Below are 23,825 nucleotides of genomic sequence, written 5' to 3' on the forward strand. Positions count from 1 at the left end.
CTACCGCTCCAGCCCCTCTGTGGAGCTTTGGCTTATCGATTGTGGGGTGCACCTAGCGGTGTGCTTCGGGAATCACTCCTGGGGGGGCCGGGAAGGAGCCGGGGCCTCTCTCCCTCCCACCCAGGAGCTTCTACTCTCACGCCGCCACAGGCTCCCCTGGCAACCGTGCGGGGCCGGCGTGCGGAATCCCGACGCCGAGCCCCGCGGCGCCGCGGCCGTTGGCGAACGCCGGGCGGGCGGAGCGCGTTGCCAGGCGACGGCGTTTCCCGCCGCGGCCCCGCCCCCGCGGTCGCGCGCGGCGTGACGTAAGGGCGCGCGGCGGCGCGGCGCGCGGCGCGGTGCACGCTGGGATATTTAAGTCTTCGCCGCGGCGCGGAGCCGCGATGTCTCCGGCGGCGGCGGCGGCTGGCGGAGGCGAGCGGCGGCGGCCCATCGCGAGCGGCAGGGACGGCCGGGGCCGGGGCTGCGGCGGGGCGGCCGGCGCGGCGCTCGTCGGCCTGTGTCTGCTGGGCCTCGCGCTGTACCTGGTGCCGGCGCTGGCCGCGCTGGCCTGGCTGGCCGTGGGGTCCACCGCGGCCTGGTGGGGACTGAGCGGCGATCCCCGCGCCCCGCGCGCCTGCCCGCCCGCCCGCCCCGCGCGGCGCCCGCGGGCCCCGCTCGCCCCGCTCGCCAAGGCCACGGCGAACGGGAGCCTCCTGGAGCCGCGCAGCCTCCTCGAGGGACCCGACCGCGCCGAGCTGCTCCTCATGGGCAGCTACCTGGGCAAGCCGGGCCCCCCGCCGCCGGCGCCCGCCGCCGAGCCCTGGGAGCTGCGGGAGCGGCCCGGCCGCCGCGCCCCGGCCCGGCCCGCGCCGCCCGCGCCGCCGGCCGCCCGCGCCCCGCAGCTCCTGCCCTCGCGGCCCTCGCCCCTCCGGCCCGCCCGCAGGCCCTCGCCCCGGTAAGAGCGCGCCGCCTTCCCGCCCGCGAGCGCGCACCGGCGCTCACACCCACCTGCCCGGTCCCCGGAGACCTGAGCGGGAGGATGCGGTGCCGTTGGGCCCACGATCGACATTCGGTGCGGGTCGGCGGCCTGCTACCCCCTCCCTCCCGCCGGCGCCTTGGGGGAGCGAGGTCCTGCCAGAGCTGGGCCCTTGCTGCGGGAGTTGGGCCCGTTGGCCAGTGACCCCGGGTAGATCCCGCCCCACGCTGGCAGAGCTGCTGAACTGCCCCTCCGCGGGCTGAAGATGCTCTTGGCCCCCCGGGGAGGGCTCGCTGCGGTGCTTGGTATGTGTATAGACACACGTGGATTTTCCTTGCACCCGGTTGAGGAATTATGAATGAGCCGAGCCCAAGGAGGTGTTTCCAAGAAAGGCCTTTTTGAGAAGACTTAATGCAGAAAAGGACCAAATGAAAGAGACTTTTTTTTTTCCTTGCCCCCAAAGCTGAGGTATGCGAGGGAATACAAAGGTTTGGTAAAAATAATAGATTCTTGCCAAGTCCCATCAGCCCTTCATATTTGCCGTTTTCCACATCCCGGGACTCAGTCCGTCCAGAAGTCCAGAGTGAGGTGGGTGAGCTAGGATGGTTGTTGCCAGGCTGAGAGATGCAGAACCTAGTAAAAAGGTAGCGTAATGGGGAGTATGGATATGCAAATCTGGTGCTTTATTTAGGGCTGGGCGCGTGAGAAACAACTCTGTGTGGCTGGGAACTAACTGTTCAGGGCTTTTTTGACCCTGTGTTAATGGTTGCTTTAGCATGTTGAGCGCTTTGGGTTCCACCCTGCAGTCCCTAATCCACATGCTTTCACTGCAGTTCCACCTGCGGGGGCCGGTTTCCCGTTTCTCTCGCAAATGGTTGGTATCCACGGGCGGACAGCTGTTCACCAGCTGCTGCTATGCTGCCACTGCACCCCTCACTGGTAGATTGCCTAGGGGATGGTCGCCGTCAAAAGTGTGCCCTCTGCTGCTTTGAGCTCTGCAAAATAGCTGAACCCACACCGCTCTCGAGTGCCTTATTTCTTTGCCGGTTCTTCGCTTACATCACGTGTCTTCTGTTCTCTGCAGGGAGTGTGGGACTTTATCGAATCGATTTATAATAACCCCTCGAAGGCACTATCCAATCCAGCAGGCCCAGTATTCCTTGCTGGGGGTCCTGCCCACAGTGTGCTGGAATGGTTATCACAAGAAGACCGTGCTCTCCCCGCGGAACTCCAAAATGGTGTGCAGCCCCGTCACGGTGAGGATCGCGCCTCCCGACAGCAAGCTGGCCCGGTCCTCACTGTGAGTAGTTCCTGAAGGAAGAGACCCCTGCTTCTTCAAAGGAGAGACCCCTACGCGCCTTTCATTCTTTCTTTTTAGTTTTGACTTGCATTTCATGTCCTAGTAGACTAGTTTTCCTGGCCCGGGGCAGTTTCTTTGACTTGTGGTTCGGCTCCTCATTTCCATCGACTGAAGCCAAGTGCTCTGGGGCAGGGGAACAACAAGGCCTTAATGCTGGACTCTTGTCTTTGCAGACCAGAGCAGGTTATCAGCTCACCACTGTCCTCTCCGCCGAGTAATACTCCAGACCCCTGTGCAAAGGAGACTGTCCTGAATGCTCTCAGAGAGAGGAAGAAAAGGGCCGTGGAGGAGGAAGATCATATATTCACCGAGGGCCAGGAAAACAAAAGAAGGTAACAGGCCCCACAGTCTTAAACAGGCCTCCCTGCGAGCTGAGAGATGCAAAGATACAGGGGGACTCCTTCCTCCCCCCACACCCCACTGATTTTGGAGTCACACCCAGCAGTGCTTAGGGGTTACTCCCAACTCTGGACTACAGGATCACTTTTGGCAAGGCTCTGGGTACAAGGACCAGCCCTACCCCTCAGGCCCCAGGGCAACTCTTCTCTGAAAAATTTGGTTAACAAAGGCTGTACTTCTCTTTATTTCTTCCACAGCTCAGAGGGATACATTCAATAATGTACTTCCCCCGGAAGTAGAGATGGGACAGCAAACTCTAGCCATTGTCACCCTCATCTAAAAACACTCTGTTATATTTCTTTGTTGTTGTTTGGTTTAGGTTCAGACCCAGCTTTACAGACTCTAGTTTTAGGGATCACTCCTGGCAGGCTTGGGGCACCATCTGTGGGATCAGACCTGGGTAATGTGAGCTGAGAAGTGCTTGGCCTGCTGTACTATCACTCCTATCCTTTATTTGTTTTTTGTTTTGGGGCCACACCCGGTGAAGTTCAGGGGTTACACCTGGCTCTGCACTCAGGATTTATTCCTGTAGGTACTCGGGACCATCTGGGATGCCAGGGATTAAACTCAGGTCGGCCTCATGTTAAGGCAAGCACCCTGCCCTCCGGTCTGTTGCTTTGGTCCCTCCAGTTTCGTTTTTGAGAAAGGAGGAGTGCTTGCAGTCTGGTGCTGAAGTTGTTTGGGTAATATCCAGAGGGGTCTTATAGTTATGCTGAAAGAAATGCTTGACTAAGTGAGGACTAGAATATGGTCAGTTTATCACAAAACCAATTTCATTATTTGGAGGGGCGGGGGGGGGTGGGTGTTGAGCCACACCCAGCAATGCTCAGGGTTTACTCCTGGCTCTGTGCTCAGGAGACCCTATGTGTTGCCAAGGATCAACCGGGATCACTCACGAGGCAAACGCCTAACCCCTGTACTATGTCTCTGGCCATTTGTTTCCATTCATGTGAGGAAAATGGAGTTAAAGCATTTCATTTCTTGAATTTGAAAAAGAAGAGATTGAGGTCACTGGGGTACAGAATTGCGGTGGCTTACAAAAGACTCGGTTTCCAGTTCCCACTCTGTGGCCAGGGACGGCCTTCCACACAGCCGACTTTGCCTTCATCCCCGGCACCTCGATGTGGCTCCAAGCACCTCCAGGAGTAAGCCCTGGACATAGCTGGTGTGACCCTAACATGGAGCATGGGGGGCATTCCCATTCTTGGAGGACGGTGGAGGTCACATTTGTTGGCGCTCAGGCTCACTCCCTGCTGTCTTGGGGGCCCCTCCCTGCAGAACTCAGGGGACCCTGCAGTGCTGGGCCTTGAGTCTGGACCACTCGCATGCCGAGCATGCACCCCAGCTGGCTTTTGAGCTGTCTGTCTGGCCCCGCACTTACCTTTTAAACTCAGTCCCAAGGACCCTCGTGTGTGCCGGAGCTTTTTCTGGCTGTCTGGATAGAGCGGTGACTGAGCCCGTCCTCATGGACCTTGAAGGGAAAAGACCCGCCTCAGAGTCATGGCATAGCGCATAGCGAGTAAGGCACTTGCCCTGCATGCAGCTGACCTGGGTTTGATCCCCAGCACCCCAAATGGTCCCCTGTGCCCACCATAGTGATTCCTGACTGCAGAGCCAGAGTGAGCCCTGAACACTACAGGGTTTGGCCCCAAAACAAATAGGATAATAAAGTCAGCAAGGTGGTTTCAGATTAATTTTATTTTGACCACTCCCAGCTTGGAGCTTCCCTGGGGGGACGTGCTTATGCCGATAGCTGAAGCACATTTCCTGCATGCAGAGAATGTGGACAGCCCTTTGCACTGTCTCTGCCCTAGTACCTCCAGGGGATACGTGAGTAGAAGGTGCAACAAACAGGGCCCAAGTGACAGTCCAGTGGGTAAGACGCTTGCCATGCAGTCATCTTCTTCCATGCAGTAGGGAATGGTTTGCCCTGACTTTCCATAGGAACCTCTAGAGCTGTGGTTTTCGGCTGCCAGTTCCAGACCAGAGCCAGTGTGCAGGTGTTGAAAGGTTGAAAGTCACCACTCGGGCACTTGCGAGATGTGTGAGAGTCCCCGCAGTATGCTCTTTGTGTGCTTGTGGTTTGTTTTGGTGTTGGGTCCTACCCAGCTTTACTCAGGGCTCCCTGTGGAATGTGGGGGATCAAACCCAGGACAGCTGCTTGCGAGGCAAGCGCCTTCCCCATTGTACTAGCTCTCTGCCCTGCTTTTGTTGAATGTGTGGACTTGAGACGTGTTCATTTTGTGATTAGAAGTAACATTAGTGTGAAGATAACTAACATTAAGCTAATCCAGAAGTTCTAAGTCATTTTCATCCTTGGAACCAGGACAGTCTTAGAATAAACTTAGGTCTCGGAATCTGGTATCTGAAGGAACACTTTCCTTGTCAAACCTGAGATCACTGCCAAAGAAATAATATTAGGCTTCGGGACTATGCGAGTAGACTCTGAGAAATGGTCATTGCACTTGACCGAAACTTTCTTTTGGGGGCGGGTGGCTGCACCCAGTGGTGCTCAGGGCTTACTCCTGGCTCTGCGCTCAGGGATGACTCCTGACAGGGCACAGGGAGGGATTGAACCGAGGTTGACCACGTTCACGGTAAGCACTCTCCCCTCCGTGCCGTTACCCCAGCCCTTGACTGGAGCTTTCTCTCCGCAGGCGCCACGATAGCAGCGGGAGCGGCCATTCGGCCTTCGAGCCTCTGGTAGCCAATGGAGTCCCCGCCGCATTCGTGCCTAAGTAAGTGAGGGGCCGTCCCAGGGAGGAGCCACTGTTGAGAAAGGCCATTGCTGGACTTTCGTTAGCAGGTCTTTCCCTGAGTGGACACCTTGCTTTGTTAGTTGGGGTGCAGGCCTCGAAAGCCAGGGAAGGTTACTTTTGAGTCCCTTGTTGGCAGTGGCATGCCTGACTCTCTAAATCGGTTTTGCATTAGGAGGGTTTAATATATGTACCAGATTGAGAGGGTTGGTAAGTATTTTTAATAAGTACCTAGGAAGGGTTTGCACAGCGGGTCAGATGCATGCGAAGTGTGATAAATGTCAGATTTCTATGCGTTACAACATTGGAGGAAGCTTTGGCCTGGGAAGTAGCTTGGGAGAGTCTCTGTGTCAGTGTGTCCCTGCAGGTCACAGGGCTGCACGAGTTCTCCCCGGCTCCTGTCAGGGTGTCCCTGCAAACCATGAGCCCTGGGTCCCATTGCGCTTATAGGGTTCGGTACGAACTGACATTCATTCTGAGTGGACCAACTGAGATGTAGGGAGGCAGGTATCTTGGGGGCTGGGTGGGGGGATCTTTCCAGGCAGTTCTCCAGGGGCCAGGGGCGCTCCTGGCCTAATTGGCCCGGCTCTCTGGGCCGGGTAGTTCAGTACTGGCCTTCAAGGCGCCGGGAGCCGTGAGCGCTGGGCTGCTGACCCATGCTTGGGGACCAACTCTGGGTCTTCATGGGACACGCGTGTGAGCTGACTGCGAGCCACAGGGTGGAAAAGTCTAGACCGGCGTTTCCAGAGTGGACAGGGGACCTCTGGCATCCCGCTGGGTGTAGTAGCCTTGGGTGCAGTGGGGACACATGGGGCGCTTTGTGTTTGCTAAAGAGGGCCAGGTTTCAGGGCATGATGAGTGAGCTTTTCCCCCACGGCAGCTGAGTTTGGGAACCTCTGAAGCATAGCTCCAAGGAGGAAAATCTCAAGGCTAGCGAGATTGTCTCCTCCCAAACTGAAGGACAGTCATGGAGCAAATGGACTGTAGTTTGATTGGTCCAGCTGCAGGCAGGGTTCATGGGTGAAAGCTGGGGAGACTGTTTGCATCGAGTGCAAGGATAAGCTGGCCCGTGGTTGGGACCCTCCTCCTGGAGAGAGACGGTGTCACCACAGGCAGAGGCTCCTCTGTCCCACTGCGGAGAAGCAGGGGAGCTGGCTGCATTTGGAGGCTGCCAAAAGTCACTGGTTCCCCTTAATTCTGAGTTTGTTTGTTTTTTGGGCCAAACCCGACTTATTCTTGGCTCTGCACTCAGGAATTAGTTGTAGTGAGGCTCGGGGGACCATGTGGGAAGCCAGGGATTGAACCCTGGTCGGCTGTGTGCAAGGCAAGGCAGCCACCGTACCTGCTGTATTGTCGCTCTGGCCCTTAATTCTATTTTCCAACACAGCTTAGTTTAATTGATATACTAAAACTTCCAGTGAACAGCTCGATGGGATTTGACCCCTGTCTCTCAGGCCACGTGAGCGCATCCACCCTGGGCCATGGGCATCCGCCCTAGGTGCCCTGATTAGTCCCACCCTGGCCTCAGGCGACTACTGATGAGCTTTTTGGTGACTGTAATGTGCATTTTCTAGAAATCTGAAGAAATGGAGTCCTACATTTAATTTTTAAGTATTTGCTTTCCTGCCCTGACTTTGTCAGATATGTATTGTCAGAAATTACTGCTAGTACGGCAGGCACGTGGTGCCCTGTTCCACATTGATTCAGAAAGCTGTTGTGACTGCAGGACTGAACTGCACCATGGCAGGGAAACGAGAAGGGCCGGGGGGTCGAGGGTGGGGGTGTCAATGTTTTCAGGAAACCCTGCCATTGACTGTGACAGAATTGTGAATCATGGTGCCTAAAATGTTTTTGAAAAAGGTGGCCAGCTGCCATGCCCGGGCATGGGCCTTCTCTCACGCCTCTGTCCTCCCCTCTGCCAGGCCGGGGTCTCTGAAGCGAGGCCTCGTGGCACAGAGCGCGGATGACCACCTGAACAAGCGCTCCCGCACGTCGTCGCTGAGCTCCCTGGCGAGCACCTGCACGGGTGGCATCCCCAGCTCCAGCCGCAACGCCATCGCCAGCTCCTACAGCTCCACGCGCGGGCATGCGCAGGTACGCCGGGCTCGGGGCCAGCCACACCGTGGGCTGGTGCTTCACTGACCCCGCCTCAGCGGGGTCCCCGCTGAACTCAGCACAGCTGGGAAAGCTCAAGGGGCACGCCCTGAGCTCCCGATGGCCGGAGGCAAGTGGTTGTGCACGGTTGCACTGGGTGGAACAGAAATCACCCAGAGGGAGAACTGGAGTACGAGTGGATTCCACCCAGAAGAGGTGTGGCTTCCCCCAGACGGTGCCTGTCCTGGCAGAAGGCGAAGAGCTGCCGAGCTGGCCACACTCGAGCCGCTCTTGCTTGCCTCTCAGCAGCTTAGGGACTGGCGTGGAGAACAATTAAACTATCTTTCTTGGGGCTAGAGAGATGGGACAGCAGGTAGGGTAATGAGAAAACAATTATTTTTTAAGATTACTGAAGTGGATTTTGGTTTATTTTTGGGGGGGGTGCTTTTTGGGTACACTCAGCGATGCTCAGGGGTTACTCTTGGCTCTGCACTCAGAGAGATGCTTGGGGGACCATATGAGGTGCTGGGGATTGAACCTGGGTCGTTGCATGGAAGGCAAACACCGTGCCCACTGTATTGTTGTTCCAGCCGCTGAAGTAGATTTTTCGCTTTGTTTGGTTTCGAGGGTTTTTTTGGCGGGGTGGTGGGGGGCGCATTGTTTGCTTGATAACTGAGTTATACTTGATGCTCAGGGCATTCTCCTGGCTCTGCACGCAGGAATCACTCCTGGTGATGCTTGGGAGACCACATGGGGTGCCGGGGGTCGAACCCGGGTTGGGCGCATATAAGATGGCACCCTCCGCAGTGCTATGGCTTCACCCCTGAAGAGATGTTTGGAAGTACCTGTTGCAGTCAGTGCCTGGAACAGATGGGCATTGGTGCAGAGAGCACTGGAGACATACCAGAGCGTGTGTAGATGGAGGGAGGTTACTGAGGGGAAGGAAGAACATGCGGCAGTGTTAATCCGGAAGGCTGTCTCAGCGTTTCCTTTTATTTTTTCTCTCTCTCTCTCTCTCTTTTTATTCTTGGTTCTTTTGTTTTTTTGTTTTTAATTTGGGGCCACACCTGGCGATGCTCAGGGCTGACTCCTGGCTCTGCACTCAGGAAGTACCCTTGGCGGTGCTCAGGGGACCATATGGGATGCCGGGAATCGAACCTGGGTTGGCCGTGTGCAAGGCAAGTGCCCTCCCCGCTGTGCTATTGCTCTGGCCCCTGTTAATGCTTTTTAAATGGAAGATGATCAGGGCTGCAAGCGACTGGAGAGGAGGGCTCAGAGCCTCCTCCCCGCTGGCCCTCAGCCGAGCACCACAGTGGCCTCCCTCATCTTCCCTGTAGGTCTTTTACCTCAGACTCCAGGTACACACAGAAGAGAGATCATGAGGCTGAGAGATGGTGGCAGGATCGAGGCTAGGAGATGGTGGCGGGATCGAGGCACTGCCTTGTGTGCGCCCCATCACAACCTCCTGCGGCATCGCTGCAGCCCTGAGAGCCCCAGCACTGTGGGGCGGCCTGAGCTCCCTGTGTCCTTAGTCCCTGCATTACAGTGATGAGGCCCTCGGTCCTCCTGAGCACCTCCGGGACCACCCTGCTGTCCACCCATGCCTACACACAATGAGTGACCTTGGACTTGAGTTGTTAACACTAAGGTGCCATCAGTTTCCTGGGTTTATTCTTGCTGTTGTATCTTTTTTGTGTTTTTATTTTATTTTTTATTTTTCCCTTTTTGGGCCACACCTGGAAATGCTCAGGACTTACCCTCCTGGCTCTGCACTCAGGAATCACTCCTGGCAGTGCTCGGGGGGACCAAATGGGATGCTGGGGATTAAACCTGGGTCAGCCATGTGCAGAGCTAAAGAGCAAACACCCCACCCACTATACCATCACTCCAGTCCCCGCTGCTATTGTGTTTTAAAACAGATTAGAAACGCCTTTCTTTTTTTCCTTTTTGGGTCACAGCCGGCAATGCACAGAGGTTACTCCTGGCTCATGCACTCAGGAATTCTCCTGGTGGTGCTCGGGGGACCATATGGGATGCTGGGAATCGAACCTGGGTCAGCCACGTGCGAGGCAAACGCCATACCCGCTGTGCTATCGCTCCAGCTCCAGAAACACCTTTTCATCTATAGGTGCTTATGTATATTTTCAGCCAGTGGGGACACACCCTTGGTGGTGCTTGGAGGACCGTGGGCTCCAGGGAGCAGCTCAGGTGCCAACATGTACTCCAGCCCATTCTCCAGCCCGTTGAGCTTTCTCTACAGCCCCATGTTAAAAAAATACAGATTGACAGTTTCAATGCTATTGTTCTAGAACAGAATCATTCTTCGGGGGTAACTAATGTCACTTAGGTTCTGATTGCCCTTCTTGTTCCAGACTATCGTGCTACATTAATTTGGGCTGAGAAATCAGAAATTCGTTACCAATGGTTGATCTGTTTGTTTCACTGCTATTTTCATGCTTTTGAAACTGTCTATGCTTTTGTTCTGTGGCATTTCTTGTGTTTAGTTTGCGTTGTTAGAGTGTCATCAGAAGCCTGTCCCCCATTCTCTTGGCACATGGGCAGTCAGAAGCTGTGGCTTGTTCAGATCCATGGTCAGTTGTCGAGGCCGAGTAGTGCATGGTGATGCTGTGTCCTTCCCGTGGCCTCGTAGCAGGAGCATGTGAGATCCAGTTGCGTCTCTTTGCTGAGGTTGATAGTGATCACAGAGTTCGGGTTTCGGTCTGGTCCTCGATTCTGCTCTTGTGACCTTTTGGTTTTACTCCATCCCCAGTAGTTCTCAGGGGTGCTCATGGCTCAGCGCTTGGGGGACCATATGCGGTCCTGGGGACCATCCACCTCTAAGCCAAGTGCCTTCTCTCCTCCTATACTTCCATTCAGCCCCGGTGGTCCTATTTGATAAGTAAACTCCCACCTTGGGCTAGCAGGTGGGCGATTCTTTCAAATCACCATATGTGTAATTATGTGTTGATCCCAGTTGTTTTTAATAGATACATTGTTTCGGGCTCAAAATTATCGTTATTTTGGTGCATTTTCAACCCAGATTGAAGCCTGTTTGGGTTGGTTTTTTATTTATTTATTTATTTTTTGCTTTTTGGGTCACACCCAGCGGTGCTCAGGGGTTACTCCTGGCTCTGCACTCAAGAATTACTCCTGGCAGTGCTTGGGCGATCATATGGGATGCTGGGAATAGAACCCGGGTCGCCACGTGCAAGGCAAACACCCTCCTCGCTGTGCTATCGCTCCAGCCCCGAGCCTGTTTGTTTTTTTGAGAAGCCCTGGTTCCTGCCAGTCGAAAGGGCTCTTTGGAGACGCGTCTCAGCTTTAGGAGGGTTGAGGTGTGCATGCTGCCCGGGGGCAGCTCAGCCCTCTGGACCCCTGATGCCACAGGTGTGCCATCTCCAGCACACAGTCGGGCATGTGACCCAACAAGCACGACTGAGCGTGTGTGTGACCATGGGCATCACGACAGCGGGAAGGGTGGGAGGCCTCGTGACACTCTCCAGAAAGATCAGCATTGTAGAAGTATAGGCCTGGATTCTTAGGTTTTCTGTGTTTTAGGTACTTTTACATAAAAAAAAAAGTTGATTCCTTCAAATAGACACGATCTGTCATTAACAGTTAAGACTGAATTCAGATTAAGAATGTTTTGTGGGGACAGAGCGATAGTGGTTTTTGTTTTTGGCTAGGGTGTTCACATTGCATGCTGGTTCAGTTTGTTTCCCCTGAGCCCACCGGGAGTAAGCCCTTAGCACTGCTGGGTATAGCCCTCAAACAGGCTCTCCCCAGCTTGTAATTTACAATTAGAATTGATACCCTTCTGTAGATAATTAGAATGTACTTGCAAACACTTTTTCATTATAAAGTATTATGAAATTTTTTTTTGGTTAAACCATCAATATGGTAATGTAGCAAGATCTATTTGGTACTATGTGTCACCTTTGGCATTTCTGTGGGTTTTTTTCCAGTATAGTTTGTTTTTAATTAATATGTATATAAATTTACATACAATTATATATAAATCACTTAGGCACTTCCCAAAACATAAGCAGTGCACAGAATTCAAAGTTCCATCTGTTTTCATTCCATATTATACCTTTCCTTTCCCTTTCCACATTTATTCCCTTTTTTATTATCCTTTGCCCCCAAACTGTATGTAGTCTTTCTGTAAACTTCCACTTTCAGTCATTTAAGCTCATATTTGAAAGCTTGTCTTTGCTTTATGTACTTACTTCATATCAGTATGTAAGATACATGTTTTTTTTAACTGTGTGGTTACCTTTATCCTCCATTGATTAATGTCGAACAAGTAGTAATAGAATATAGGCCTGTTGCGCCTGGCTGTTAAGCTCTGGTGATTGACTTATCTGAGACAGAGCCTCCTCTCCGGGCATGCATGTGTGCTGCTGCCAGATGCGTCAGTGCCCCCTGGGGTCGGTGCCCATCCCCGGCCCTCACACCCACCCAGCTTTGGCGGCAGGGGCTGGTGGATGAGTTTGAGCCACTGTGCGCAGAGCAGGGGTCAATAATCCCACCTGAGCCTCTCGAGGGCAGGGGGCAGTGATCACCCGTGGCAGGCCCAGATGCCCACTTCTGGTCCAGCGTGGAACTAGCCAGAATGTGATTGTCTCCTTTCATAGAAAGCGAAGCTTAGAAACAGTGTGCCTTGGCAGGGGGTCAGACTGGGTGTGTGCTGTGTTGAAATAGTCTGTTGCCCAGAGACCTTACCTGGTGCTCTGGTGGGAACAGTATGCATCAAGGCTGGCCGTGGTCATCAGGCAGCGGGCACCGATGTGAATATCTAGAGATGTATTTTGAAAACACCAGATGTGAAGGTATGGTTATGGTCTTCTCTGTTGCACCGTTGATTTCTTTTTTCTTTAAGTATACATAGAATCATTCCCATGGCATATATTGGAAACTGGTAAAACTGACAGGATGGAATCTTGCTTTTTACTGGAAACCCTACTTATTTGTTTTGACTTTTTTTTCTTCCTTTTTGGAGTCACCCAGCAATGCACAGGGATTACTCCTGGCAGTGCTCGGGGGACCATATGGCATGCTGGGAATCGAACCCGGGTCAGCCGTGTGCAAGCCAAACGCCCTTATCTGCTGTGCTGTTGTTGCTCCAGCCCCACTTGTTGTTTTGGGAGCACACTCTCAGGGTGTTCCAGGCCGAGTCCTGGCTCTGTGCTCATGGAGCAATCCTTGTGGGGCTCCAGGAACCATGTGGGGTCCTGGGTATTGAACCTGGGTCGGTCCCTTTCAAAGCAGGTGCCCTACCTGCTGTACTGTCTCTCCAGCAATGGTTTCTTTTCTTTTTCTTTAAATGTGATTCTAGGGGCCGGAGCGATAGCACAGCGGGGAGGTCGTTTGCCTTGCACGCGGCCGACCCGGGTTCGATCCCCGGCATCCCATATGGTCCCCCAAGCACCGCCAGGAGTAATTCCTGAGTGCAAAGCCAGGAGTAACCCCTGAGCATCGCTGGGTGTGACCCAAAAAAAGCAAAAAATAAAAAATAAATGTGATTCTAGACTCACGTTGCAGCTTTCTTTGAAGACAAGCTTGATGAGACAGTTGGGATTGCCTTTAATTTGTACTCTTTTGGAGCAAATACGTGTTTTGGCGATATTGATTCTTCTTGTTTATGAATATGGCATATCTTTATGTCATCTTTAACTTCTGCATTTTACATATCTTTGTTTTTCTTATTGCTTTGGGCCACTCCCAGTGGGGTTACTCCTGGGTGTGCTCAGGGATCACTCCTGGCGGTGCTTGGAGGTCATCTGAGGTGGGATGCCAGGGATCAAACCCAGATCGGCCACACGCATAGTCAACACTCAACCCACTCTATTGTATTGCTTCAGCCCCTCGATATCTTAAACTTATTCCTAGGTACATTTTTTATATGCTTTATCAATAGTAACTTTAAAATGTTGTTTGCTGTATAGCAGTGTAACTAGTTTCTGTGTTAAGGATGTTTTGCTAGGGGCTAGAGAGTATGGGGTAGTTCACTGGCCTCTCACGTGGCCAGGAAAGGTTTCCCACTGCCAGGAATGATCCTAATGAGCACAGTCAGAATTAACCCTGAAGGCTCTGTGTGTGTGTGTGTGTGTGTGTGTGTGTGTGTGTGTGTGTGTGTGTGTCTGTCTGTCTGTCTGTCTGTCTAAATTCTGAGTGACCGTCTGCACATTCTTTAGTGTTTATGTGCTGAGGTGCTAGCCTCATCATGATCGTTTCCCCACCATTTTTCTCCTTTTTTTGTGTGTTGTTAGCTTATGCCTTGCTGCATGCACTTGTCTAAGATCTCAAATAGAATGTTGAGGGACTGGAACGACAGTATAGTGGGGAGGGCGCTTGCCATGCATGCGGCCTACTTGGGTCCAGTCCCCGGCATCCCGTAGAGTCCCCCAAGCTCTACAGGAAATGATCTCTTGAATGCAGTCAGGCGTGACCCCTGAGCATCGCTCGGTGTGGCCCAAAAACAAAACAAAAAGCAGAAGCAACTAGAGTGTCGACCAGAAGCGGTGGCAGGCATCTGACCTTACTTGGTGGCTGTGACCTCCGTGTCCCCAGGGTATTTGGTGCTGTTGTTCTCAGCTTTTGTTGGATTAAGGAGGTTCTTTTGCCAAAATTATATTGTTAAAGAACAGTTTTGGAAGCCACCCATCATATTTTTTTACTATTTTGACATTTTTCCGTTTCTTTCATTTCTACCCTTAGAGATACTTTCTTTTTTCTTCATTTTTTTCCTTTATCAGGGCTTATTCCAGTCTCTCTGTTCGGTCATATGGGAGGCCAGGGATCGAACTAGGCTGGGCACATGCCCGGCACACCCCTCTGCTGTACCCACTGTCACTCGGGCCTCCAGGACACATTTAGACTCCAGCCATTATGTGGCTCACCGTCCACTTTTCAGGGAGAAAGTATCCCTCAGGGATGCAGAGCCAGGGTTGAACCCAGGACGGCAGCCTGCAAAGCCTGCGTTCTGGCCCGCTGAGCTATCCAGGCCTCACTTACTCCTTCCTTCCTTCCTTCCTTCCTTCCTTCCTTCCTTCCTTCCTTCCTTCCTTCCTTCCTTCCTTCCTTCCTTCCTTCCTTCCTTCCTTCCTTCCTTCCTTCCTCCCTCCCTCCTTCCTTCCCTCTTTCTTTCTTCCTTCCTTCCTTCCTTCCTTCCTTCCTTCCTTCCTTCCTTCCTTCCTTCCTTCCTTTCTTTCTTTCTTTCTTTCTTTCTTTCTTTCTTTCTTTCTTTCTTTCTTTCTTTCTTTCTTTCTTTCTTTCTTCTTTCTTTCTTCTTTTTGGGTCACACCTGGCAATGCTCAGGGGTTACTCCTGGCTCTGCGTTCAGGAATCACTCCTGGCCCCCTCACCCTTTTTTAAAAAATGACTATACTAGCTAGGCAACTAGTATAGATAGAAAAGGTGCTTATCTTCCATGTGGCTGACCCAGGTTCAGTCCCTGACACCACAGGGTCCTTTGAGTACTGGTTGGTGTGCCCCAGTCTCTTCCTGGTGTGGACTAAATTCTCCCTCCAACCCCGTAAATAAAATGTACAAAGCAAAGTGAGAGGTCCACATATTTGTTTTGTTTCTGGTTTGTTCTTTTTGTTTGCTGTGGTTTTGTTTTTGGTTTTGGGGCGACACTGGTTAGTGCTCCGGGTTTTGTAGTGCACAGTAGCTGGTTCTGTGCTCAGACATCACTCCCGGTGGGGCTCGGCACCCTGCCACTGTGCTATATCACTCTGGCCCGCTTTCTAAGTATGTCCTTTCTCCCCTCTCCCTGCGGAGAACACGAGACAGCTGATCTCAGTGCTCGCCCAGGTTCATTCAGAACCTTGGAGCCTTGTTTCTTTGATTTTTATTTATTTTTTTTTTATTTATTTTTATTTTTTTGGTCTTTGGGCCACACTGGCAGTGCTTAGGACTTACAACTAGCTCTATACTCAGGAATTACTCCGGTGGTGCTTGGGGGATCCTGTGGGATGCCATGGATCGAACCCAGGTCAGCTAGCCAGCACCCTCCCCACTGTGCTGTCACTCCTCCGGCCCCGGTTTCATGACAGTATTGTGTGGAACTCTGCTGTTCGACGCCAGGGTTTCGTGTAGTTATCGGTGTCTGTCATTGTAGGGGGTGGGGGGTGGATAGAACCCTAGTCTCACATCTCTGCAGCACGTGCCCCGCCCCTGTATTTACCTCACATCCCGCCGTTCTAGTAAGGAAAATGTTGGTGGCGATCCTCCGCCCAGTTTGTCTTGAGGGTAAGTGGTGACTTACTCGGGCGTGTGCACCCGTCAGCAGCTCTGCAGGCAGACTGCTGCAAAGGGCTCTGTCCGAGAGACGGGCCAGGTGTGTGCTCAACGCCCGCAACAAGCACCGTGCATGTCGTGAGGTCATAAGCGATAGAGTGGGCGTGAGACCCCGGCCTCCAGCCCAGGAACGCTGCCGAGGGAAATAATTGTCCGACAGCCTGTTTTCAGAAGTGAAGCCGATCACGTGAGCCTTGAGACAGCGAGACAGAGTGGCCGACTAGCCTTCCTCCCCGAGCCCTTCATGGACTGTTTCCTCGGGAACTCTCAGCTGCTCTGCCCCTGCCCCGCCTGCCGCTCTGCCGCCTGTCCCAGATGCAGGAGCAGGCCCGGCTACTGCTTTGGCAGTGGCAACATCAGGATGTTGTTATTGTCGTTGTTTTGGGCCACACCTGGCTCTGCACTCAGGAATCAGTCCCAGTGGTGCTTGGGGGACGGAATGGGACACCGAGTATCTGGAACCAGGGCAACCGCGTGCCCTCCCGGCTGTGCTGTCACTCCCGCAGCAACCTCACATGTTTGACAGACTCCCCCACCGGAGTCGGTCGCAGCTGGGCTCCCTGGAGTTTTGGGTACAAAAGATTTTCATTCTCTTCGGAAAGAGACTTTACTCCCTGCAGATAACAGCAGAGTCCTGCTGTGGGTCGGCGCCGGATTGTGGACGGAGGCCAGTCACAGACCATGTGTTTGCTCCCTAGTTGTGGAAGAGGACAGGGCCCAGCTCGTCACCCTTCTCCAGCCCGGCCTCGTCACGCTCGCAGACCCCTGAGAGGCCAGCCAAAAAGATGAGGTAATGTAGCGGCGTTCCCTGTGTGGCCCGAGGAGGGAGGCTGGGGAGAAACAGCCAGCCCAGGGGACAACGCAGTGTCCATCTCTCATGCAGAATCCCCAGGGGCTGGTGCAGTACCTCCTGCTCGGGACCCCCACCCCCACCTGCCCGCGCCTGCCGTCCCAGATGGAGTGGCTGGAAGGCCGCCCCCTCGGGCACGGCTCTGTCTGCGGCGGGTTCTAAGGAGGGTTTTAAAGATGCCCGTTTCATGCTTGTTTGAACATGTCGGTGCTGCGTGTGAAAGGCGGGTTCCTTACCCAGCTGGCACAGCATGGCGACAGCGTGTTGGGACAATTCTGGGGCTTCTTGGAACTGCCTCCGTCCCTCCTTGCTGTCGAGTTTGCTTTCTTATGCTGACATTCTGAGATGGGTTAGCCTCAGACCCCTGGGTGGTGAGGAGGGCGTGGGCAGTTTGCACGCTGCTGCTCGCCGGGAAGCCGTTCTGAGCCCCGCTCTGACTCTGCTCCCGCAGAGAAGAGGAACTGACCCAGCCGTCTACTTCAACCCCGCTGGTCACGGACAAGGAGTCCCAGGGAGAAAAAGGTGAACGGGCTGGGGCTTCGGGGCGAGGCTGCGGGGGCTGCATAGCCAGCAGCTGTCTCCAGGGGGGAGGGGGGACGGGGACCTGGCAGCAGGGAGGGCTCTGAGCGTGCTGGTCAGCCCGGGCAGTGGGGGGGCAGCTTCTCGCTTGCTAGCCTCTGTTTTGGGGCCTCTTCCAGCAGTGCTCAGGGCTTACTCTCCTGGCTCTGCACTCAGGAATTACTCCTGATAGGGCTCGGGGGGCATACGGGATACTGGGGATCGAACCCGGGTCGGCCGCATGTGAGGCAAATGCCCTGCCCGATGTACTGTGGCTCCAGTCCTGTCATTTGCCAGCCTCTTGACAGAAATGATCTTTTTTTGTTTGGTTGTTTGTTTGATTGGTTGGTTTTTTTTGTTTATTTTGCTTTTTTGGGTCACACCCGGCGATGCACAGGGGTTACTCCTGGCTATACACTCAGGAATTACTCCTGGCCGTGCTCAGAGGACCATATGGGATGCTGGGAATTGAACCCAGGTTGGCCGCGTGCAGGGCAAACGCCCTACCCGCTGTGCTATTGCTCCAGCCCCAGAAATGATCTTAAATGCCATCTCAGATCTCAAGCTATGAGGATAAAACCTCTCAGAGATAAACGGGGAAATTCCTGTTTAAAAACAGCGGGCTGGGGTTGGAGAGACAGTGCGGTGGGCAGCAAGCTTGTCGGCCCAGGTCTGACCCCCTGAGCCCCGCGGGGCTAACTGAACACAGCCAGATTTGGCCCCAAGACAAACTCAGAAACCCAGTAGACAGACCAGTCTGCGTGTCTTCAGAGAGGGAGAAAGCAATCTGTTCCTCTAGCTGCAGACCCGGCCTCCTCCAAGAAGCAGAGCTCGTTCAGCTCCCCGGCAACGCCTGGCGGCTCCGGGCAGCGGAAGCGGAAGATCCAGCTGCTGCCCTCCAGGCGAGGGGACCAGCTGACACTGGTATGGCCTGTCCCTCTGTCCCGCCACCCACTTAGCTTGGTTCCCGCGGGCTTCTCCTTCTGACCAAGACTCTCCCCTCCCTCCTGGCAGCCCCCACCACCCCAGCTCGGTTACTCGGTCACGGCCGAGGACCTGGACCTGGAGAAGAAAGCTTCTCTGCAGTGGTTCAACAAGGTCTTGGAGGACCAGACGGGTAAGGGGCGCCCACTCTCCCTGCGGAGCTCCCCCGCCTTCCCGAAGGACACACCGTCGACAGCCCGTGCTCTGCTTCCTCCCTTAGACGCAGCCCCGGGCTCTGTCCCTGAAAACCCGCCCGCGCCTGCGCCCGCGCCCGCACCCGCTTTCTCCATGAAGTCGCCTGCAGCCGAGGCTGCTCCCCCTGCGGCCTCACTGCCGGAGCCCAGCACCAACTCGAACCCGCTGCTGGAGAGCCTGAAGAAGATGCAGGCTTCCCCGGGGCCTCCCGCCTCCTCGGGTCAGTGGGCACTGCCGCGGGCGCACCCTACCGTCAGGGAACAGGAAGTGAGCAGCAGGGAAGTGGCTGGCGCTGCCTGCGGGCAGGAACCATAAAGGAAGCCCGAGCCCCTGGCAGGGACACTGGGTTCCGTCTGCCATCAGCGTCGCCAGGGTGGGGGCGGGCACTGGCCCTTCCTCGGAAGCCAGTGTGGAGCCTCCTGTCCGTGCTGATCTCGGAGGGGTCTCTGCAGACACCCTACTTGAGCACCCTTGGTCAGGCAGTGTGCACTGGGGGGTGGGAGGAGGCTGCCCCAGGCTCCCGGACACGGCTCCTGGCAGGCGACAGGGTGAGGCAAGTGTCTTTAAGTCACTGGGTTTGAGTGCCCGGGGCAGGCTGTCCCGCGTGTCCTCGTGGGCCCCCGTCCGTGTTCCGTGGCACAGGAGACGGCTGAGCGCCAGTTCCCGGCTGCGCTCAGCCCTCCCTTCTCTGCTCTCCACAGGGGCTGCCACTGTGGCCACCTCCGAGGCCCCCTCGCCTCCGAAGACCCTCAGTCTCCTGACCCCGCTCGCTGCCCCCCCGCCAGCACCCCTCCCAGCCACCTCCGAAGACTCCAAGCCCTCGGTCACTTTCTTGGGGCTGACCCCGACTTCCTCCACAATCCCCATCACTGAGACCCCCAAGGCCCCTGCGGCCTCTCCGGCCACGACTGCCGCCCCCTCGCCGGCCCCCAAGCAGAGTATTCTCTTGGGAATGCTGAGCACGCCCCCCTCCAACCCTCCCGCTTCTGTGGCTCCTGGGGTGTCTCCAGCTCCGGTGTTCAAGCCCATTTTTGAGACCCCACCAAAAAGCGAGGTGGGAGACCCCGTGCCCACAAGCCCGCCCAAGGCCCCCCTGGCGGCTCCGGCAGCTCCTGCAGCTCCTGCAGCTCCCACAGCTTCTTCTAGTTCTGCGCCCCCCACAACCACCACCGCCTCCTCGTCCCCCACTTTCAAGCCCATCTTCGACAGCCTGGGGCAGCCTCCGTCCGCGCCCTTGCTGACACCCTTCTCCTTCGTGCCCACCCCCGCCGCCACCAGCGCCAGCGCCACCACCAGCGCCAGCGCCCCCCTCTTCACAGGCCCGGCCAGTGCCACCTCCTCGGCGGCGACTGCGGCCACAGCCAGCACCACCACGGCCACGGCCACGAAGCCTTTGTTCGGCTTCACTGTGGGCGCAGTGACCAGCGTGGGGAGCAGCACGAGCGCCACCACCACCAGCACCACGGCCGCTTCCTCCCAGCCTTTCCTCTTCGGGACGCCCGCCACCTCCAGCACCGGCTTCCCCCCGGCCCTGGGCTCCATATTCCAGTTTGGCCAGTCCCCTGCTGCGACCCCGGCCACCACGGCCGCCACCTTCGGCCAGGCCCTGCCCAGCGCCACTCCAAGTAGCGGCAGCTCCAGCTTCACGGGCTTCGGCAGCGCCCTGAGCACAGCCCCGGCTGCGGCCACCAGCAGCGCCGCACCCACCACCTTCAACATTCCCTTCGGCTCCAGCACCAAGGCCCCCCTCCCATCCTACCCCGCGGCCAACCCCCAGCCCACTTTCGGGGCCACTGACGGGACATCCCAGGGGGCAGCCAAGCCAGCCCTGGCCCCAAGCTTCGGCGGCTCTTTCACTTTCGGGAACTCTGCAGCCCCCGCCCCTGCCGCAGCCCCCACCCCCGCCCAGCCCACCTTCGACAGCTCCACCCAGTACACTTTCGGTGGCCTCAAGCCCACAGGCTCCACCTTTGGCACCGCCGCCACCACCCAGCCGGCCTTCGGCAGCACCACCTCTGTCTTCTCTTTCGGCACCGCCACTACCCAGACTCCCAGCAGCGGGGCCAGCACCTCGCTATTCGGCAGCACAGCCCCGTCACCCTTCACGTTCGGGGGCTCCGCAGCCCCGGCGGCCAGCGGGGGTTTTGGGCTCGGTGTGGCCAACCCTGGCACCAGCTCCACCTCGGGGGCGTTCAACTTCGGAACAGGACAGAGTGGGACCACCGCCGGCACTGCCCCTTTTGGGGGAGGCCTGAGCCAGAACCCCTTGGCCGCACCCGCCCAGAGCACACCCTTTGCCTTCAGCGTGCCGAGCGCGCCCGAGAGCAAGCCTGTGTTTGGAGGTGAGCAGGGGTGGGCGGGCCTCGGGTGGGGAGCAGAGCTGGTGGGGGCAGGCCTGCGTCCTGCAGTCACCAGCAGCATGGCCAGAGGCTTCAAGATGAACAGGATGGCCAGACGGGGGGTGTGGAGCATCGCAGGGCCTTGGGGCCCGTGTCCACAGGGGATGCGGGTGGGGTGGTGCAGCTGTAGTGCCCGAGGCTGGCCTAGGTTCCAGACCAGGCACTGCTGGGGGAGTCCAAAAACAAAACAAAAAATGTGCACTAGACAGGAAGCGTGTGACAGGTGGGGCAGCGGGGCCAGGCCGAGGGGTCAGGCTGGTCTGACGGTCTGAGCTGTCCTGGCCAGTGTTAGGTGCTTTTTTTTTTTTTTTTTGATCACACCCAGCGATGCTCAGGATTACTCCTGGCTCTGCGCTCAGGAATTACTCCTGGGGGACAATATGGGATGCTGGGAATCAAAGCTGGGTTAGCCACGTGCAAGTCAAACACCCTGTCACTGGAGTGCTATCACTCCAGCCCTGGTGCAATTTCTTGGCCGTCCGGGAAGGAGGCGAGCACTATCAGGTGCACTGTGGGTGCTGGGGCGGCTGACGTCATCTCGCCCTCCGCGGTGCTGAGAAGACGTGAGAGCTGCGGACTGGATGGGCTGGTTCGGGGGAGGCCTGGGGTGTGCGGAGGGAAGGTGGGGAGCTGCTGGGGGTCACTGTGGCTCTAGAAAAGGATGAGAGGGACGGGCAAACACCGAGCTCGGGCTGAAGCCCATGATGGGGACCTGTGGGGGTGAGACGGGGCAGCCGGGAGCTGTCCCAGCTCTGAGGTGGGGTTCGTGCACCGAGCCCAGGCCTGGCCGCAGACTGACCTCTTGGGAAACCCTGGGCCTTACAGGGAGCCCCCCAGACACAGGCTGCACAGCCCTGCCCTGGCCTCCCTCCCATCTGCAGGGACACCCTAAGTTCTCCGGCCGAGTCTTAACCATGCTCTGTCTCTAGGGACCTCCACACCCACCTTCGGTCAGAGCAACCCTGGCTCCGGGGTGGGTGCAGCAGGCAGCAGCCTCCCTTTCGGGGCCTCCTCAACACCCACCCAAGGCTTCGTCGGAGTTGGACCCTTTGGTGAGTGGGGGCGAGGTGTGGCGGGGCTGGCAGGCAGCACAGCCAGTGTGCAGCGGGCACCTCAGCCCACTTCCCAGACCAGCTGACCGCCTTCTTGCTGGGATGCTCGGCCGCTCTGACACGATCTCCTTAAACCCTTCCAGGATCAACAGCCCCTTCCTTCTCCATCGGAGCGGGATCCAAGACCCCAGGGGCTCGACAGCGGCTGCAGGCCCGAAGGCAGCACACGCGCAAAAAGTAGCCCCGCGGCCCGGCCTGGCCAGTCCCCGCCCCCCACGTCCCGGCCTGACACCTGCCCTGAGCGAGCAAGAGCCTCCAGCATCGGTCCCGGGAGGTGGCCCCAGCCGAGATCCCGCAGCACGCAGACGCTGGCCCGGGCACTGGGAGGCCACGGGAAGCCTCGCCCCTGCCGTGACCAGACCCAGCAGGGAGGCTGGAGAGGACTCGCGAGTCGCCTGTACATAGTGTCCACCTGTCCCCGACGGGCCAGTGTCTGAGCTTGACTGGGGGCTCCCTTTCACCCAGCTTTGCTGGGGGTCTCAGGCCCAGGCCTGGCTGGGTGCGTCGCGTGTGCACCTGCCGGGGCTGGGGCATCCCTAGAGCTTTACCTTGCTTGGCTATTAAACGCGGTTCTCTCAGGTCCCGCTAGGGGACTGCTGCCCCATTTCTCGCTGCTTGGTCCCTCACTGGTTCCGCAGGATTTGTTCCTCAGAATGACCTTGAGTCTAGCTTTGCCTTGGAGAGCCCGGTGGGTGGCGCTCCTGCTGGTCCTTCCCCTGCCAAATCGGAGTCGGTGTTTTGTCCCCAAGCCTCTCTGCCGGTTTGGCCCCTGAAGCCCGGTGGCTCAAGACTGTTAGCCTGGCAGTTCCCGGGGCGAGCCCCGGCTCCGAGAGGGGCTGGTCCTCAGGCGCCGGCTGCGCACCTGCTCGCAGCCTCCTCCCACCCACCGGCCCCTCCAGGATTGTCTGTTTAAAGCCTTGTCCCATGTTGCTGTCTGTCTGATGCTCATGTCTAGTGCTCTTTGAATCGAGTTTGGAGGAAGAATTGAATTGTATGAGTGGCGGCATGTTGCTAGTGCCGGACTTATTGTTTCAAGGACGGAGCACCGCTTCCGGCCAGCGGCCCGCTCCTGGATTTGCAAATGGTGTTTGGACTTCAGGGCTGGCAGCCCAGGACGGGGCGAGGGGGAGCGGAGGAGCGGAGGTGTCTCCCACTCACGCGACCCCAGTGTCCACTAGGAGCCCGAAGTCTGACCCGCGCTCTGAACTGTGAGTCGCTTGCCCCCTGAGCGCCTTTGCTGCCACGCCCATCCTCTTTGGGAGAAGTATGAGTGCGTGTGTCTAAATTAAAAAGAAAAAAACTATTTAAACATTTTTTAACAAAATAAAAATTTATTTTTGTATTTAAGCTAAATTGCCTTTTAAATTCCTTCAAGCTTGGTTCAGGAGGCGGTTGTGTAGATGCTCTGACTAGAAGTAGCTGTAGTTAAGTTATGCCTGAGGAGAGCCCGAGGGACGGTGCGCCTTCCGGAGCGGCCTAGAAAGGGGGATTCTTCTTAGAACAATGTGACGTGGACAGACCTAGGCCCTCCCCCATTGACGGCGGGCGATGTTTGGTGGCAGGGGACAGGTAACCCCGAACTGTGTGTGAGCTGAGGGGGGGGCCTGAGACCCACGGACCTGGCAGGGGTGGACAGGCGGAGGTGGGGCCCGGGGCTGGACACCCGACTGGCCGCCCGCGCCTCCGTCCCAGCGGCAGGTGGAGCCTGGGACTCCGCATAGATGAGACGTGGTTCCTGTTGAGTCGGGTTGGTGTTTCGAGTTTGGGTGTGAGGTTTCTCTCCTTGATAAGTCATTAAGAATAAACAAGGAAAACTGTGATCTGTTGGAGACCGTGTTCTTTCTGCCTCTTTATTG

General features: G+C 56.3%; 1 protein-coding gene across 2 annotated transcripts; it reads left to right on the top strand.

Moving 5' to 3' along the window:
- The first annotated feature begins 374 nt into the window (after positions 1 to 374).
- On the top strand, positions 375 to 23,798 carry POM121C (POM121 transmembrane nucleoporin C). 2 transcript variants are annotated; one of them, XM_055135085.1, is made up of 13 exons: positions 375 to 937; positions 2,043 to 2,258; positions 2,492 to 2,650; positions 5,375 to 5,455; positions 7,396 to 7,567; positions 16,570 to 16,661; positions 17,173 to 17,243; positions 18,079 to 18,203; positions 18,294 to 18,396; positions 18,484 to 18,678; positions 19,160 to 20,800; positions 21,787 to 21,909; positions 22,053 to 23,798. In XM_055135085.1, the coding sequence occupies exons 1-13, from the start codon at positions 384 to 386 to the stop codon at positions 22,148 to 22,150; spliced, it is 3,630 nt and encodes a 1,209-aa protein (XP_054991060.1). In that variant the 5' UTR covers positions 375 to 383; the 3' UTR covers positions 22,151 to 23,798. The 2 variants fall into 2 exon arrangements, with proteins under 2 accessions (XP_054991060.1, XP_054991061.1); XM_055135086.1 differs by having other exon boundaries at positions 18,085 to 18,203.
- The last annotated feature ends 27 nt before the right edge of the window (positions 23,799 to 23,825 follow it).

The sequence above is a fragment of the Sorex araneus genome, chromosome 4 (assembly GCF_027595985.1).
Source record: "Sorex araneus isolate mSorAra2 chromosome 4, mSorAra2.pri, whole genome shotgun sequence".
Taxonomy (NCBI): Eukaryota; Metazoa; Chordata; class Mammalia; order Eulipotyphla; family Soricidae; genus Sorex; species Sorex araneus.